General features: G+C 43.4%; 1 protein-coding gene across 1 annotated transcript; it reads right to left on the bottom strand.

Moving 5' to 3' along the window:
• Positions 1 to 12,546: 12,546 nt before the first annotated feature.
• On the bottom strand, positions 12,547 to 13,491 carry LOC117885429 (olfactory receptor 12-like). The gene has a single exon (XM_034786735.1). The coding sequence runs from the start codon at positions 13,399 to 13,401 to the stop codon at positions 12,547 to 12,549; it is 855 nt and encodes a 284-aa protein (XP_034642626.1). The 5' UTR covers positions 13,402 to 13,491.
• Between the last annotated feature and the right edge of the window lie 1,395 nt (positions 13,492 to 14,886).

The raw sequence follows: 14,886 nt of genomic DNA, 5'->3' as shown, positions 1-14,886 counted from the left end.
ATGTGGGCGGGGCAGTATTTGGGCCCCTCCCCTTCTTGTCTTGACACCTCTGCCTGCACTGCTGCCCCTGTGGGCCCCTCGCAGCTGGCATCCTGTAGGGAGGCACAGAGGCTGCCTGGGCTGTAGTTAACACAGCATCTCTGTGGCAGGGATACCAGGCTCTGTTGCAGCTCAGCTCAGCATATGCTATCTGTGAGTCCAGGCTGCAGAGACTCATGATGGCACTGTCAGATGCATGAGTATCATGCAGATATGGGACATTTGGCTGTCCTGCTTGGGATGCATTATTCAGGCGATTATCATCCCACTGACTTAAATTGCATTCCTCATGTGAGTAAAGTTAAGCACTCACAGGGGTGAAAGTAAGGGTGTACTGGCCGGTACGGTGTACTGGTAAAAGATAGCCACCAGTACCAGCCCGTACCACTGACTTTAAAGTGCTGCCGTGGTAGCGCTTTAAGAACTCTGCCCTACCAACAGAGCCGTCAATGGGGTGGCACAAAAGGGGCAGCAATGACCCAGCAGGGCCACCAATGTGGGGCACAAAAGGGGCAGCACTTTAATGTCATTGCCCCTTTTGCCCCCCAGCCACCGACGGTGGGGACAGACGGAAGAAGTAGCTGCCCCGGGGCCACGATTTAAAAGGGCCAGGGGCTCCAGCTGCCATTACCATGGCAGTGCCGGCCGGAGCCCCGAGCCCTTTAAATCACAGCTGGAGCCCTGGGCGGTGCAGGCCAGGGAGTGCAGCTGGACTGGCTGGGGGATACTGACCCCCACCCCTTCTGCCCGAGGCTCCACCCCTTCTGGGGGGGGGGGGCAGAGCAGCCCCGTACCGGTAAGAGCTCCATTTTACTTTCACCCCTGAGCACCCAGAGCAATGCAGATAGGTTTTGGGCCTCACTTGCAAGGGACAGCTAAGGTCGTTATAGCTTAGAGGAATTTGCAGTGCAGGCCCCAATGCTGCAAACACTTACATACATGAGTAACTTTATACTCCTGAGGAGTTCCACAGAATTCAATGTAGCTACTCAGCTGTGGGAAGTTATATGCATGAACATTCACAGGATCCTGGTTCTATATATATAGAGGACTGTGTATCAGGATAGATAGATTTCTCTCTCTCCTGTCAAACACTCTTTATTTATCTATCTTATCATCACTCAGACTGGGATTAGAGCTGGATGAAAATATTGTCACAATATCATTTTTTTGACCAAAAATAAAAAAAAAATCACCAAAAAAGTCATTTTGATCAATTTTTAAAAATAAAATATTGAAACATGAAAATGTTCATTTTTTTCAATGGGGGGTGTTGTGTTTATATTTCCTCCCAAAATCGTCTCCTGTATTTATTTACTTTTTAGCCACCTTTTGATAATTTCCCACATAGACGTTGACAAAATAGAATCAGCATTTTCTGTCAGAAATGTCTTTGCCCAGCTCTGTCTGTGATGATTTATGGGCAGAAATAGAAAATGTGATAAATGAAGGGATGGGGAGCTCCCTTTTATGGACACCTAGCCAGCCAGTTGGCACCTTACCAAAAGAGCCAATGGGAGGGCTAGAACTTTTTAAAATCAGGAAAAAACTTTCCCTTTGTCTGTCTGTTGTTATTCTCTGGAGAGACGGGACAGAGCAGAGACAGGGCTGGAGCTATGCTGTAAAAAGCTGCGAACCAGGTATGAAAATCACCAGATCATACCTAGGAACTACTCAATTTGAAACCCCAGATATGTAAGTAGATCAGGAAATGTCTAGAAAGACGTGATTAGGTTCATCTCTTTTATTTCTGTAATGCTTGTTGACTCCTCTGTGCTAACCCGAAATGCTTTTGTTTTGCTTGTAACCATTAAGCTGGCCCTCAAGAAAACCATTCTTTATGCTTAATTATTATCTCTACTCTTTTTAAATCTAGCAGTAGCCTAAGTTCCAGATCTATTTTTTTTCTTATATATACAAGAAGGCTAACAGCATTTTGGGCTGTATAAGTAGGGGCATTGCCAGCAGATCGAGGAACATGATCGTTCTCCTTTATTCGACATTGGTGAGGCCTCATCTGGAATACTGTGTCCAGTTTTGGTCCCCACACTACAAGAAGGATGTGGAAAAATTGGAAAGAATCCAGCGGAGGGCAACAAAAATGATTAGGGGTCTGGAGCACATGACTTATGAGGAGAGGCTGAGGGAAGTGGGATTGTTTAGTCTCCAGAAGAGAAGAATGAGGGGGGATTTGATAGCAGCCTTCAACTACCTGAAGGGGGGTTCCAAAGAGGATAGAGCTCGGCTGTTCTCAGTGGTGGCAGATGACAGAACAAGGAGCAATGGTCTCAAGTTGCAGTGGGGGAGGTCCAGGTTGGATATCAGGAAAAACTATTTCACTAGGAGGGTGGTGAAACACTGGAATGCGTTACCTAGGGAGGTGGTGGAGTCTCCTTCCTTGGAGGTTTTTAAGGCCCGGCTTGACAAAGTCCTGGCTGGGATGATTTAGTTGGGAATTGGTCCTGCTTTGAGCAGGGGGTTGGACTAGATGACCTCTTGAGGTCCCTTCCAACTCTGATATTCTATGATTCTATGATTTTGAATAAAATTTACCTTTTTAAAGAACAGGATTGGGGGGTTTTGTGTCCTAAGAGTTTGTGCATATGCTGTTTCATTAGCTGGTGGCAACAGCTGATTTCTTTTGTTTTCTTTCTCAGCTCTTCCCTGGACGGGGGTGGGGTGGGAGAAAGGGCTTAAGGTTACCCCAAGTGTGCTTTCTTGGGTTCAAAGGGTTTTTTTGCATTTGGGTGGTGGCAGCATCTACTCATCCAAGGTCAGAGAAAAACTGTAACCTTGGGAGTTTAATACAAGCCTGGAGTGGCCAGTATTAATTTTAAGAATCCTTGTGGGTGCCCAACTTCTGCACTCCAGTGGGGAATCAGCCTTGACATGATGCCAGAGCAGTGGGATCATTTTGAACCAGAAGCATAGATCCCAGGATTTTAAAAGGACACTTTTCCTTTTGGCAGCCTGCAAAGCCAGGGAGCTTTTTTCTTTCATTCTTTTCTTTGCTGCCTGAGGGAGAACAGGCACTCAAAGGGTTCAGCCTGCCAAACCAAGGAGTCCAACAAGTAGTTTATTTATTTTTTTCTATCTTTGTGGCAACAAAATAACTAGGCAAAATAGGACAGCCCTGTGCATGAGGTTGGGGTCGGGTACCGAAACCCTAGAGAAACCAGTCTTCCCAAAGCGGCACGCCACAGAGAAGACAGACCCAGATCAAGCCCAGTACTGAGCAAAGATGTGAAAATTTGCCCCATGCTATTAAATGATGAGTTTCCAGATGAAGCAGATAGTTCAAGGTTAGCTTAGACAAAGTTGCCCTGGATTGTTGCCATTACAACTTGTGCACCAGAATTTAAGATTTTATATGTTTTAGTTGGGATTTTTTTTAAAAAAAAGGTCAATAGAGGAAAGCATCAATAGAGTTTGAGTGCCTAAATCCCTTAGGATCTTTTGAAAATCCCAACCTGAGCCTGTAGATTCATAAAATATTAAGCAGAAAGGGACATTGTGATCATCTAGTCAGGACTCCTGTATAACATAGGCCAGAGCCCTTTCCTGAATTAATTCCTTTTTGAACTACAGTAGATCTTTAAGAAAAATATCCCATCTGGAATTTAAAATTGCCACAGCCCTTGGTAAATTGTCACAGTGGCTAGTATCCCTTTAATCTTTATGGGGCCAGGACTTTAGTGAAAAAATGTAGTGTGTTTCGGAGTCTGCAGAGAGCCTAAGACAATGACTGTGGGGTAGGTACAAGCTGCTCCTATTCACTGCAGAAAGTAGAGTGGCTCAGAAAAGGTGGTGAGAGATTGTTTTTGTTTTCTTTTTCCTCTCGACTGAAAAAATGACATTTTGTCAAAATAGGGAAAACCCAAAATCTTACTTGCTTTGGTCAAAAACTAAAAAATAAAGTTTTGGGGGTGTCAATTTTCAGTTTTCACATGAAAAATTACACATATTGTAGAAAGCAGATTTTGGAGAAAAGTTTTTGTTTTGTCACAAACCCAATTTTTGACAAACCCTGGAAGTAAGATATTGATCCTGAAACCTAATGGTGATTGTGTACATGCCAAAGAAGCCATTAACTATTTCCCTGCTGATGAAATGAAGCAAGGAAGAAGATGGATAGTCTGTTGTGAGTGACATTTTAATTTGAATTGCGAATGGGTGGATGTAGGAGTCTGTGGCCGTCCCTCCCTGTCTATCTTGGAGGGAGGCCGTGCCTCCTCGCTGTCTCGTTCCTAAGAAGGCAATCTGGAAAAGAGAGAAATCAGCTGTTTCTGGTGTCCAGGCCATCTGAGTGGGACTGGGAAGTAATCAGGCTCTGGAACTCAAGCCCTGAGGCAAGGGGAAGCCCCAAACAGCCTAGGGCTTTGGCCCTCAGCAGAGCAGTAAGTAATCTTTGAACCCCGACTTTCAAGCAGGGTGGGGCACAAATAGTCTACGGGAGCTCTGGTCCTCATGGAAGGCAGAGCTCCAAATAGTCTAGGGCTCAGGCCTCAGGCAAGGTGGAGCAACAAACAGTCTAGAGGCCCAGGCCTTAGGCGGCGCAAGGCACCAAGGAGTCTAAGGCTCCATCCCTCAGGCAGGGCAGAGCAGTACAGGGTCTCTAGCATCCTAACTCTGGTAGATGATAGACTACAGAGGTCTCCTGGCCTACAGTGGGGAGGCTGCCACCTCAGGGGTGGGGTGGCAGTGGGCAGGGGAATCGGGGCCCACCCTACTCCACTGGGTCCCAGCCCAGGGCCCTAACAGTGATGGAGTATTCCACAACTGGGTCAGCGGGAAACCCAGCTGCAACATGCTGCCTGAAGACACAACTGGATTAGAGTTGGCTGTCCCTGGTCTACTTACTATCCTACCCTTGGTGTGTATCTCGATCCAGGGGTCATCCTCTGTCTCCCAGGGATACATTGTCACTTGTAGTCCTAGTAGCTCCTTGGTGTTTGGAGTGGCGGGATGATCTGGAAGCTCATGCAAATCCTTGGGGCAGCAACGGTCCTCAGCATCCCACTCTGGCAGCAGAGGAGAAGAATCTGTCTCCCTCGGATGCTCCAGACCAACTGAGCTTCAGGGTCTTCCTTTTCTACTGCCTGTTCCTGTCCTGCCCCTCTGCTTCTGGGGAGGTGGGGACTTTTTGGTTCTGCCTACTAGGGTGTGTGAGGATGTCCCTCCCTGTCAATCTCCAAGGGAGGTCACGCCTCCTTGTTACAGTGGAATTTAGGTTGTGGACGGAGCTCGGAAGAGTAACACCACTGTTCGGAGCAACAGAGGGTCCTGTGGCACCTTTAAGACTAACAGAAGTATTGGGAGCATAAGCTTTCATGGGTAAGAACCTCACTTCTTCAGATGCCACTGTTTGGATTTCAGTATGGACCTGAGATGTTCAAATAAAATAACTTTGCAAGTGGTGTCTAGATATTCTTGAACCAAACTAACAAAGCTTCCCCACCATGATCATAGAATCATAGAACCATACAGTTAGAAGGGACTGCAAGGGTCATCTAATCTAATCCCTGCCAAAATGCAGGATTTGTTATATCTAAACCATCCAAGACAGAGGCTTATCCAGCCTCCTTTTGAAAACCTCCAGTGAAGGAACTTCCACAACCTCCCTAGGCAGTCTGCTCTATTGTCCTGCTGTTCTTACAGTTAGGAAGTTTAATCTCAATCTGCTCTGCTGTAGTTTGAACCCAATGCCTTCTTGTCCTGCATTCTATGGCAAAATAGAACTTTTCTCCATCTTTTTTATGGCAGTCTTTCAAGTAGTTCAAGACCGCTATCATGCCCCCTTTAATCTCCTCTTTTCCAAGCTAAACATACCCAGTTCCTTCAGCCTTTGATCATACGGCTTGCATTCTATCCCTCTGATCATCTTTATCTCTCACCTCTGGATTCTTTCCCATTTCTCTATCTCCTTTCTATACATTGGTGACCAAAATTGGACACCTTATCTGCTAATTGGATCCTCAATTCATAATTAGATCCTGATCTGCTAATATGGCGAGATGGATAGAAAATAGTTCACCTCATAGTTTGATGGTTTCTTCAGAGTTAAAGGTTAGGGTTAGGGTTCAAAAATTCTCAAAGCTACACTCTGTGTAGGCCTGCTTTGCTGGTTTGTTACACTATAAAGCTCATGAGCCAGAACCCCAGCTGGTGTAAATTGGTGTAGCTCTCTCAAAGTCAATGGGGCCAAGTCCCTATGTGGTGTAAAACAGCAATAGTACCAATGATGCCATATTCTTGGAAGAGAGATGGCTTTTGCTTTGAAATGAATCTCTTCTTTCACTGAATCATACTTGGTTTGATGAGCTGATCTTTCATTTGCTGAGCTGGGGTCCTAATGAATTTCAGTGATGGTCAGGTGCCCAACTCCTTTAGGCTTCTTTGAGAATCCTGATATGAGTGAATGAAAGCACCATGATTGCATAGGGTTCAATCCTACAAGATGCTGGGAATTGCCCTTAAATGCTCTCAACTCCCACTAAGAACTCAGAAATCACTGAAATTTGAGGAGATATCCTATGGGAGTTAGGTGCCATCTCCCATTGAATTTCCAAGGGAATCAGGTGCCTAACTCCAGCAGCCTCCTTTAAGAATTCCAGTCTCATTACCATACAGGTAAAGTCTTGATGAAGGGAGGTGGTACATCATACAAGTCATATGGCTGTGGTGCATCATAGAATATCAGGGTTTGAAGGAACCTCAGGAGGTCATCTAGTCCAACCCCCTGCTCAAAGCAGGACCAGTCCCCAACTAAATCATCCCAGCCAAGGCTTTGTCAAACCTGACCTTAAAAACCTCTAAGGATGGAGATTCCACCACCTCCCTAGGTAACCCATTCCAGCATAGTGAAAAAGTTTTTTCTTAATATCCAATCTAAACCTCCCCCACTCCAACTTGAGACCGTACTCCTTGTTCTGTCATCTGCTACCACAGAATAGTCTAGATCCATCCTTTTTGGAACCCCCTTTCAGGTAGTTGAAAGCAGCTATCAAATCCCCACTCGTTCTTCTCTTCAGCATACTAAATAATCCCAGTTCCCTCATCTTCTCCCCATAAGTCATGTGCTCCAGCCCCCTAATCATTTTTGTTGCCCTCTGCTGGACTCTTTCCAATTTTTCCACATCCTTCTTGTATTGTAGGGCCAAAAATGGGACTGCCTCATTGCCATCTGTTACCCACTCCCCTACCCCAAAAATGGGGTAGAGGAGTGGGTAACAGATGGCAATGATGCGGTCATACACCATGCCAGCCAAGAGGAACTCTTCAGTGGTGATGAAGAGGGATAACAGCAGCAACTGGGTCACGCATCCTGCATAAGAAATGGCCTGGTTCTGGGTGAAGAAATTGGCCAGGGCTCTGGGGGCTGACTTTTTTTTTTACTTTGAAATTTGGCCAAAAAATCATTTTAGACAGAACATTTTTCAGCCCAAAGCTTTTTGGTTTTGGACCTCCTACATAACACAGGCCATAGGAGAGACAACAATATTTTAAACTGGTATTTTCAAAAAAGACAAATGAAATTGGTGCTCAATACCCATTGACTTTTAAAGGGAACTGGATGTCTAACTCCTTCAGGCCTTTTTGAAAATCCCAGCCTTAAACAAATTTTGCCCACTCTCTGCATATGTGTGTAATGCTACCCATGGTTGCACCATTTGAGCATGCCATTGGCAGCAAGGGTTACAGATAGGACACACTTGAAAATGGTTGTTTTTCCATGAAAATTTTGACTTTTCTTTGAAAAACTAACACCAAAACTTTTGCCAAGAAATCATTTTTCGATTAACAATTTTTACACCAAAGTTGTGGTGTTTTAATTATTATTTTACTTTATTCAGATACAAATTAAAAAATGCATAGTTCTTAATAAACACTTGATTCTCTCCTTCCCCCTATCCAGAATGCAGAAACTTTTGGTAAAAAAAAGTTTAGTAAAAAGCTTAATTTTCAAAGAAAAACAATTTCCATAGAAAATTTCCAACCATCCTTAGTTACAAGGCAGAAGAGCCTCCATAATCCATTACACTTATATGAAAAGCTGGGCGCAACTCCAGTGTGGTGGGAGGTAAGTATATCTCAAAGGATTCTGTGACTGACTGGATCTGTCTCCAACCACTACCAATGCAAAACTGGGTTGTATAGGCAAAACCAAGCCCCCACTTATCTTAGGACTCACCGTGGACTGTCTCCAGAGCAGCCAGTCTGACGTCTGACAGGCAACAGACCCTTTCCAACAGGATGCAAAATTGTCATTCAAGAGACTCCAGGTCTATTCCTGGCACTGACACTATCCAGTTTTCTGACCTTTCTCTTCTCTAGTTCCTCTTCTACATCATGTATGTACAACTCCTCTCATGTGGATGCACTTATAGCATCATAAAGATGAAATAGTTGGGAGATGCCAACTGGACAGCTGGTCTGGAGGGATTTTGTTATCCTGGAAGGGGATGGGGGACTATACAGTGATCCATTCGGAAGGCTGAGTAGCGAAGGAAGAGAGCACCCTGATTCAGAGAGAGAAAGAGAGAGAGAGGGCTCAGAATGAGCAAATGATGGAAGTAATACTGGTATTACTTATTCCTGTACTGGAAGAAGAATAAATTATATAATATAAGGCACATTTTTACTGGTATAACTGTGTCCATACTATGGGTTGTATCTGTATAACTATTTCAACAACAAGAAATTAACACCCCTAACTAAAATAGATACAAAAGCTGTGTATAGACCAGGACTTACTCTGTGTCTTGTAGGACACCTAGCACAATAGGGCTCTGATCACAGTTGAGGCTTCATGGCATTACTTTTAATATAAATAGAGGGAAAGGCACATACCCAGCTCAATTGCTAATCAGCTTTATCATCCTAGGTGCAACTCCCTTTTATTGTCCTAGGATTCCAGACAGATAATCTCCAGTATAAGCATCATGATGTCAGTTAGATTCTGTGGATGATCTCCAGTTCAATTGTTACCATATCTATTCTTTTTCAGGTGCAACAGTCATTGGCTTCAGTGAGCACAGTGGGTTTTCTTTAAGAGAGTAATAATCTCTCCATTACCCAGGAGTAGTGCTGTGCAAATAACTGATTTTTCTGTTCAATGGTGGTGTAATAGGGACAACTCCTTGTGTCTGTGTCTGGGAAATGAGCTCTGGTCCAGTCTGGCACTGTCTTCTATCATTTGCTCATTCTGAGCCCTCTCGCTCTCTTTCTCTCTCTGAATCAGGGTGCTCTCTTCCTTCGCTACTCAGCCTTCCGACTGGATCACTGTATAGTCCCCTGCCCCCTTCCAGGATAACAAAATCCCTCCAGACCAGCTGACCAGTTGGCATCTCCCACAATTCTGTGTCCAGTGGCTGGTAGGGAAACCAGGGCCAGCCCTCTACTCCACATTCCAGCCCAGGGACCCTACAGTCAGCAGCCAAGCTCTGCACAATCTCAAATCTCACTGCTCTTTCCTTGGGCTGCTTTCTACTCTGCTTCCAACAGACTCTCTTCTCCACCCTTCTGGGTAAACCCTTCCATCAGGCCAGGATCCCAGGGCTTCTCACTCCACTTGGCTTTCCTCCTTTTCCATCTCCAAGCCCTGAGAGTCACTGGTGGCTTCCACACTGTAGCCCCTTTCTGCTGCAGACTTCCTGGTTTTATTCCTTAGCCAGTTTCTCCACCAGCTGGGCTTTATTAGCCATTGGTCATTTTTAGTCAAGCCAGAATCTCTACCAGGTATGGCTTATAAGGTTAACTGGCCCTATCTGTGCCATCTTACCCCCTTCTAGGATCATGTGGTGTGAATACCCGATCACAAAATGAATAAAAAATTAGAAAAAAAGAAATTGGGAATGGGGTGAGTTGCCCATCCCCTGTTGCCCATTTGCAACTTCTGGCAAACAGAAGTGTGTTATCGTATCTTCCCCTACTGCCGACCTCATTTATTACATGCCCTGCTATTGTCCAAAGGGGTTAAGGTAGGATTTTCAGGAACACTCAGTGTTGCAGTCAATGGGCATTTTAACTTTGACTTCAATGGGGACAGATTTAGGCTAACAGCAAACACTTCTGAAAATCTTATTCTTATGTTTTCAGTTCAAATTGCAGGGCTTTGTGCTCTGTGATGGTGATTTTAAAAGTGGCCTAAAAGAAACAGGGGCCTAATTCCCTTTGTTGCTCAGTGGCAGATGGGTGCCAAACTCCCTTTGGGGATATTCACAAACTTTATCCACAGTTTTCAGTTCAAACACATCTCTGGTTTATAGACTCATAGATTCCAAGACCAGAATGGACAGCCGTGATTATCTAGCTGTAAAACACAGGCCATAAAACGTCCCCAAAATAAATACTAGAGATAACCTTTTACAAAAGCCTACAATCTTGATTTTAAAGTTGCATAAAAGTGCACTGGAGAAAGGAACTATGTGTAGCAGGAAATGAAAGGAGTGAGAGAACAAACTCATGGGTAGAGATGGGCAAACATTTTTCAGCCAAAAAATTGTAGATTTTGCTTGGCCAAAATATTTCATGAATGTGGGTCAAATTCACCAAAAAGTTTCAGTCCACAATAAATAAAGATATACATAAATAATTTAATAAATAATTAGATCAGAAAAAGCTGAATCAGTCTTAATATTTTTAAAAGAAATGTTTCAATTCACAAAAATATATTTTTGTTTAGAATGGTGCTTGCTATATTATTTTAAAACAAAAGTTAAAAAAAAAGAAACAAAACACTTCAATTTTTGTCAAAGCAAATATTTTGTTCAATCCAAAAAGAATTATTTTACTTGTTTGCTTCACTGAAAAATTGAACAAGACTTTGTTTCAACAGATTTGTCAGACACATAGTTGAACATAATTTGTTGGGGAAGAGTCAATATGATTTTTGTTAAGAGAAATCATGCCTCACCAGTCTACTAAAATTCTTTGAGGGGGTCAACAAGCATGTGCACAAGGGGGATCCAGTGGATATAGTGTACTTAGATTTTCATAAAGCCTTTGACAAGGTCCCTTATCAAAGGCTCTCAAGCAAAGTAAGATGTCATGGATTAAGAGGGAAGGTCTTCTCATGGACCAATAATTGGTTAAAGATATGAAACAAAGGGTAGGAATAAATGGTCAGTTTTCAGAATGGAGAGAGGTAAATAGTGGTATCCCTCAGGGGTCTCTACTGGGACCAGTACTACTGAACATATTCATAAATGATCTAGAAAAAGGAGTAAACAGTGGGGTGGTAAAATTTGCTGATGATACAAATCTACTCAAGATAGTTCAGTTCAAAGCAGACTGCAATGAGATACAAAGGTAACTGGGTGACTGGGCAAGAAAATGGCAGATGAAAGTCAATGTTGGTAAATGCAAAATAATGCACATTGGAAAACATAATCCCAGATATACATATAAAATGATGGTGATCTACATTTGCTGTTACCACTCAAGCAAGAGATCTTGGCATCATTGTGGATAGTTCTCTGAAAACATCATTTTAATGTGCAGCGGCAGTCAAAAACACTAACAGAATGAAGAGCTAGATTATAAGACAGAACATATCACATTGCCTCTATATAAATCCATGATATGTCCACATCTTGCAGATGGGCTTGCCCCATCTCAAAAAAAGATATATTGGAATTGAAAAAGGTTCAGAAAAGGAAAACAAAAATTATTAGGGGTATGGAACAGTTTCCGTATAAGGAGAGATTAATAAGGCTGGGTCTTTTCAGCTTGGAAAAGAGATTTCTAAGGGGGGAGATGGTAGAGGTCTATAAAATAATGACTTGTGTGGAGAAAATATATAAGGAAATGTTATTTAGTCCTCCTAACTCAAGACCAAGGGGTCACCAAGTGAAATTAATAGGCCACAGGTTTAAAAGAAACAAAAGGAAGTATTTCTTCACACAAAGAACAGTCAACCTGTTTAACTCTTCACCAGAGGATGTTGTGAAGGCCAAGACTAGAAGAGGGTTCAAAAAGGAACTAGATAAATTCATGGAGGATAGGTCCATCAATGGTTATTAGTCAGTATGGGCAGGGCTGATATCCCTAGCCTCTGTTTGCCAGAAGCTGGGAATGGGCAACTCTCCCCATTCCCAATTTCTTTTTTCTAATTTTTGATTGATTATGTGTAATCACACCACATGATCCTAGAAGGGGGTAAGATGACACAGATAGGACCAATTATCCATATAAGCCACACCGGGTGGAAATTCTGGTTTGACTGAAAATAACCAATGGCAGATAAAGTGTGCACGCATGCGCGCGCACACACACACACACACACACACCTATTTCTCCCCAAGGTTCAAGGGTGTTTGGATCCAGATTTCTAGATCAGTGCATTTCTAAGGGAAATGTGAAAAATAACATAATCACATGGAGGATTTATTTATTACATTTTTTTCTAGTGGCATAGGACAGTGTTTTAGGTGAGATAGATAGATAGATAGATAGATCCTTCAAATATACCAAAGGATTATTTAGCTCAATGTTCATAGAAAAGGTTCATTTCAAAACCATTATGCAGCCTATGGTTCTTCTCAAAGCTTCTTTCACATCCTTGTTCCTTAGGCTGTAGATGAAGGGATTCAACATGGGGATGACCAGGGTGTAAAACACAGACACCACTTTGCTCTGATCTGGAGAGGATAATGAACTTGGCTGGGCATACATGAAGAAAACAGTCCCGTAAAGTAAAGTCACAACCACTATGTGGGAGGTGCAGGTGGAGAAGGTCTTGTTCCTGCCCGTGGCACAGCGAGTCTGGAGGACAGCAGAGATGATATAGGCATAAGAGACAAGAATGATCAGGGCAGTGCTCACTATGATGAGGCCACATAAAGGAAACAGCACCATTTGATTGATATAGGTTTCAGTGCATGAGAGGGTTAGCAGGGGTGGAACATCACAGAAGAAGTAATCGATCTCATTAGAGCCACAGAAGCTCAGAGTAAAGGTGAAGCCTGTTTGCAACATGGAGTTCATGCTGCCACACATATAGGCCCCCACCACCAGCTGAATGCAGACTGGCTTGGACATGGTGGCAGTATACAGGAGAGGGTTGCAGATGGCGGTGTATCGATCGTATGCCATGGCCGACAGGATGAATGCCTCAGTAGTGACAAAAAGAGAGAAGAAGAATAATTGGGTGGCACATCCGCTGTAGGAAATGGTTTTGGTGTCTATTAGGAAGCTCACCATGGCTCTGGGGGCAATGACGGAGGAGTAGCAGAGGTCTAAGAGTGACAGGTTCATGAGGAGGAAGTACATGGGGGTATGAAGGCGAGAGTCAGCTGTAATGGTGAGTACCAGGATGGTGTTTCCTAGCACAGTTATTATGTAAATCACCAGGAATGTCATAAAAGGGACCACCTGGAACCCTCGACCTCTTCCAAACCCCAGCAGGATGAATTCCGTCACTGCAGTGTGGTTTGCATCTCTCCCTGGCTCCACCGCTGTCATTTCCTTTGGAAAAGTGATGAGATACAAGTTTAAAGAAGAACTGAAGGTGCTGGATAGATTGCAGCAGGCTAGAGGTGTGTTTGGGTTCATCCTCATTGAAGTCGAGCACAAGACTCCCATTGGTTTTGTTAACAGTGGTCAGAAACTTTGGAAAACTAGTTAAATGTATTCTGAACAAACCTGGAGAAATTCTGTGTGAATTTTGACCTTTTTGCTGTAAAGCAAAAATGTATTACATTTCTCATGTAATAATGATTCGTGAGAGTGGACTCTGATAGTGCAAAATTTTGATTATCTCGTAACCCACCTGGATACCCTGTCCCTTTGAAATCCATGGTACTCTCCTGTGAGTAAAAGTAATTTTACCCACTCCCTGCATGAGTGTGTAAGGATGCCCATGTCTGGGTGCTATTCAACATGAGTCTGTGTGGTGGAATGTTGCCCTCGATCCACAGATTCATATAGCTTAAAGCCAGAAGAGAGCAATATGAGCATCTAATATGACCTCTTGCCCAATAACTTTTAGGTGAACTAGAGCATATCTCTGCCCATGCCACAGTAATTACTCAAGAGGATGAGTCAACAGATTTATCAGATTGCTTCTCATCAACTCCAACACATGCACCCCATCCAAATACCAGCATTAACAATAAGCTGTAAATACAGTCATAGGACTGGTCCTGCTGGGTGATTTCCGTTGAACTTCACTGACTTCTTAGCAGTCAGACTTGTTGTCCTTCTAAAAGATCTGCTCTAGCTTAAACAGATGTGGGAGTCACTGGGTGAGTTTCTCTGGTGTGTGCTACCCAGGAGGTCAGACTAAATGGTCTCTTCTGGCCTTAAAATCTATCAGTGAATGGAAAAAATCAGTTTCTTCCTGTAAAATAAGCGCAATTGCAAGGCTGCAATAGTGGCTTAATGATTCCATAGACTGGGGTTCAACCTAGAGCTTAAGTCCAACATTATTTTGGCTCCTGCTATTTGTACTGGCCCCCTGCATAGTGCGAATTTCACCTGTATAGAGTTACACACCTTAAATTGCTCACTAAAAAACTACATTAAAAGAATGATATTAAGACTGAAAGACAAGTACGCAAAAGTTAGGAAACATTGGAATTAAAGATGCCCATGCAATCTTAATTCAGCCCCCTTGTATATATCCATTATGATATCCATATTAATTTTTTCCACCAGTCCCCCGCCTCATTCAGTGCAGAGGTGGAACAGTGCTCTGGGGAATGAATCATGGCTGTGTAGTGAAGGAAGCTCTAGTCTGTAGGATCCCTGCCTCATTTATTGCAGAAGGTGGAAGGTGTTTAGAAATTGAGGCAGGGAACTGCAGCAAGAGAAAGGATGGTCTAAGGCAGGTACGGCAGTTGAATG

Source organism: Trachemys scripta, chromosome 12 (genome assembly GCF_013100865.1).
Source record: "Trachemys scripta elegans isolate TJP31775 chromosome 12, CAS_Tse_1.0, whole genome shotgun sequence".
Taxonomy (NCBI): Eukaryota; Metazoa; Chordata; order Testudines; family Emydidae; genus Trachemys; species Trachemys scripta.
Note: the sequence above shows the minus strand (reverse complement) of the source record. Positions and strands in the feature narration are given on the sequence as shown.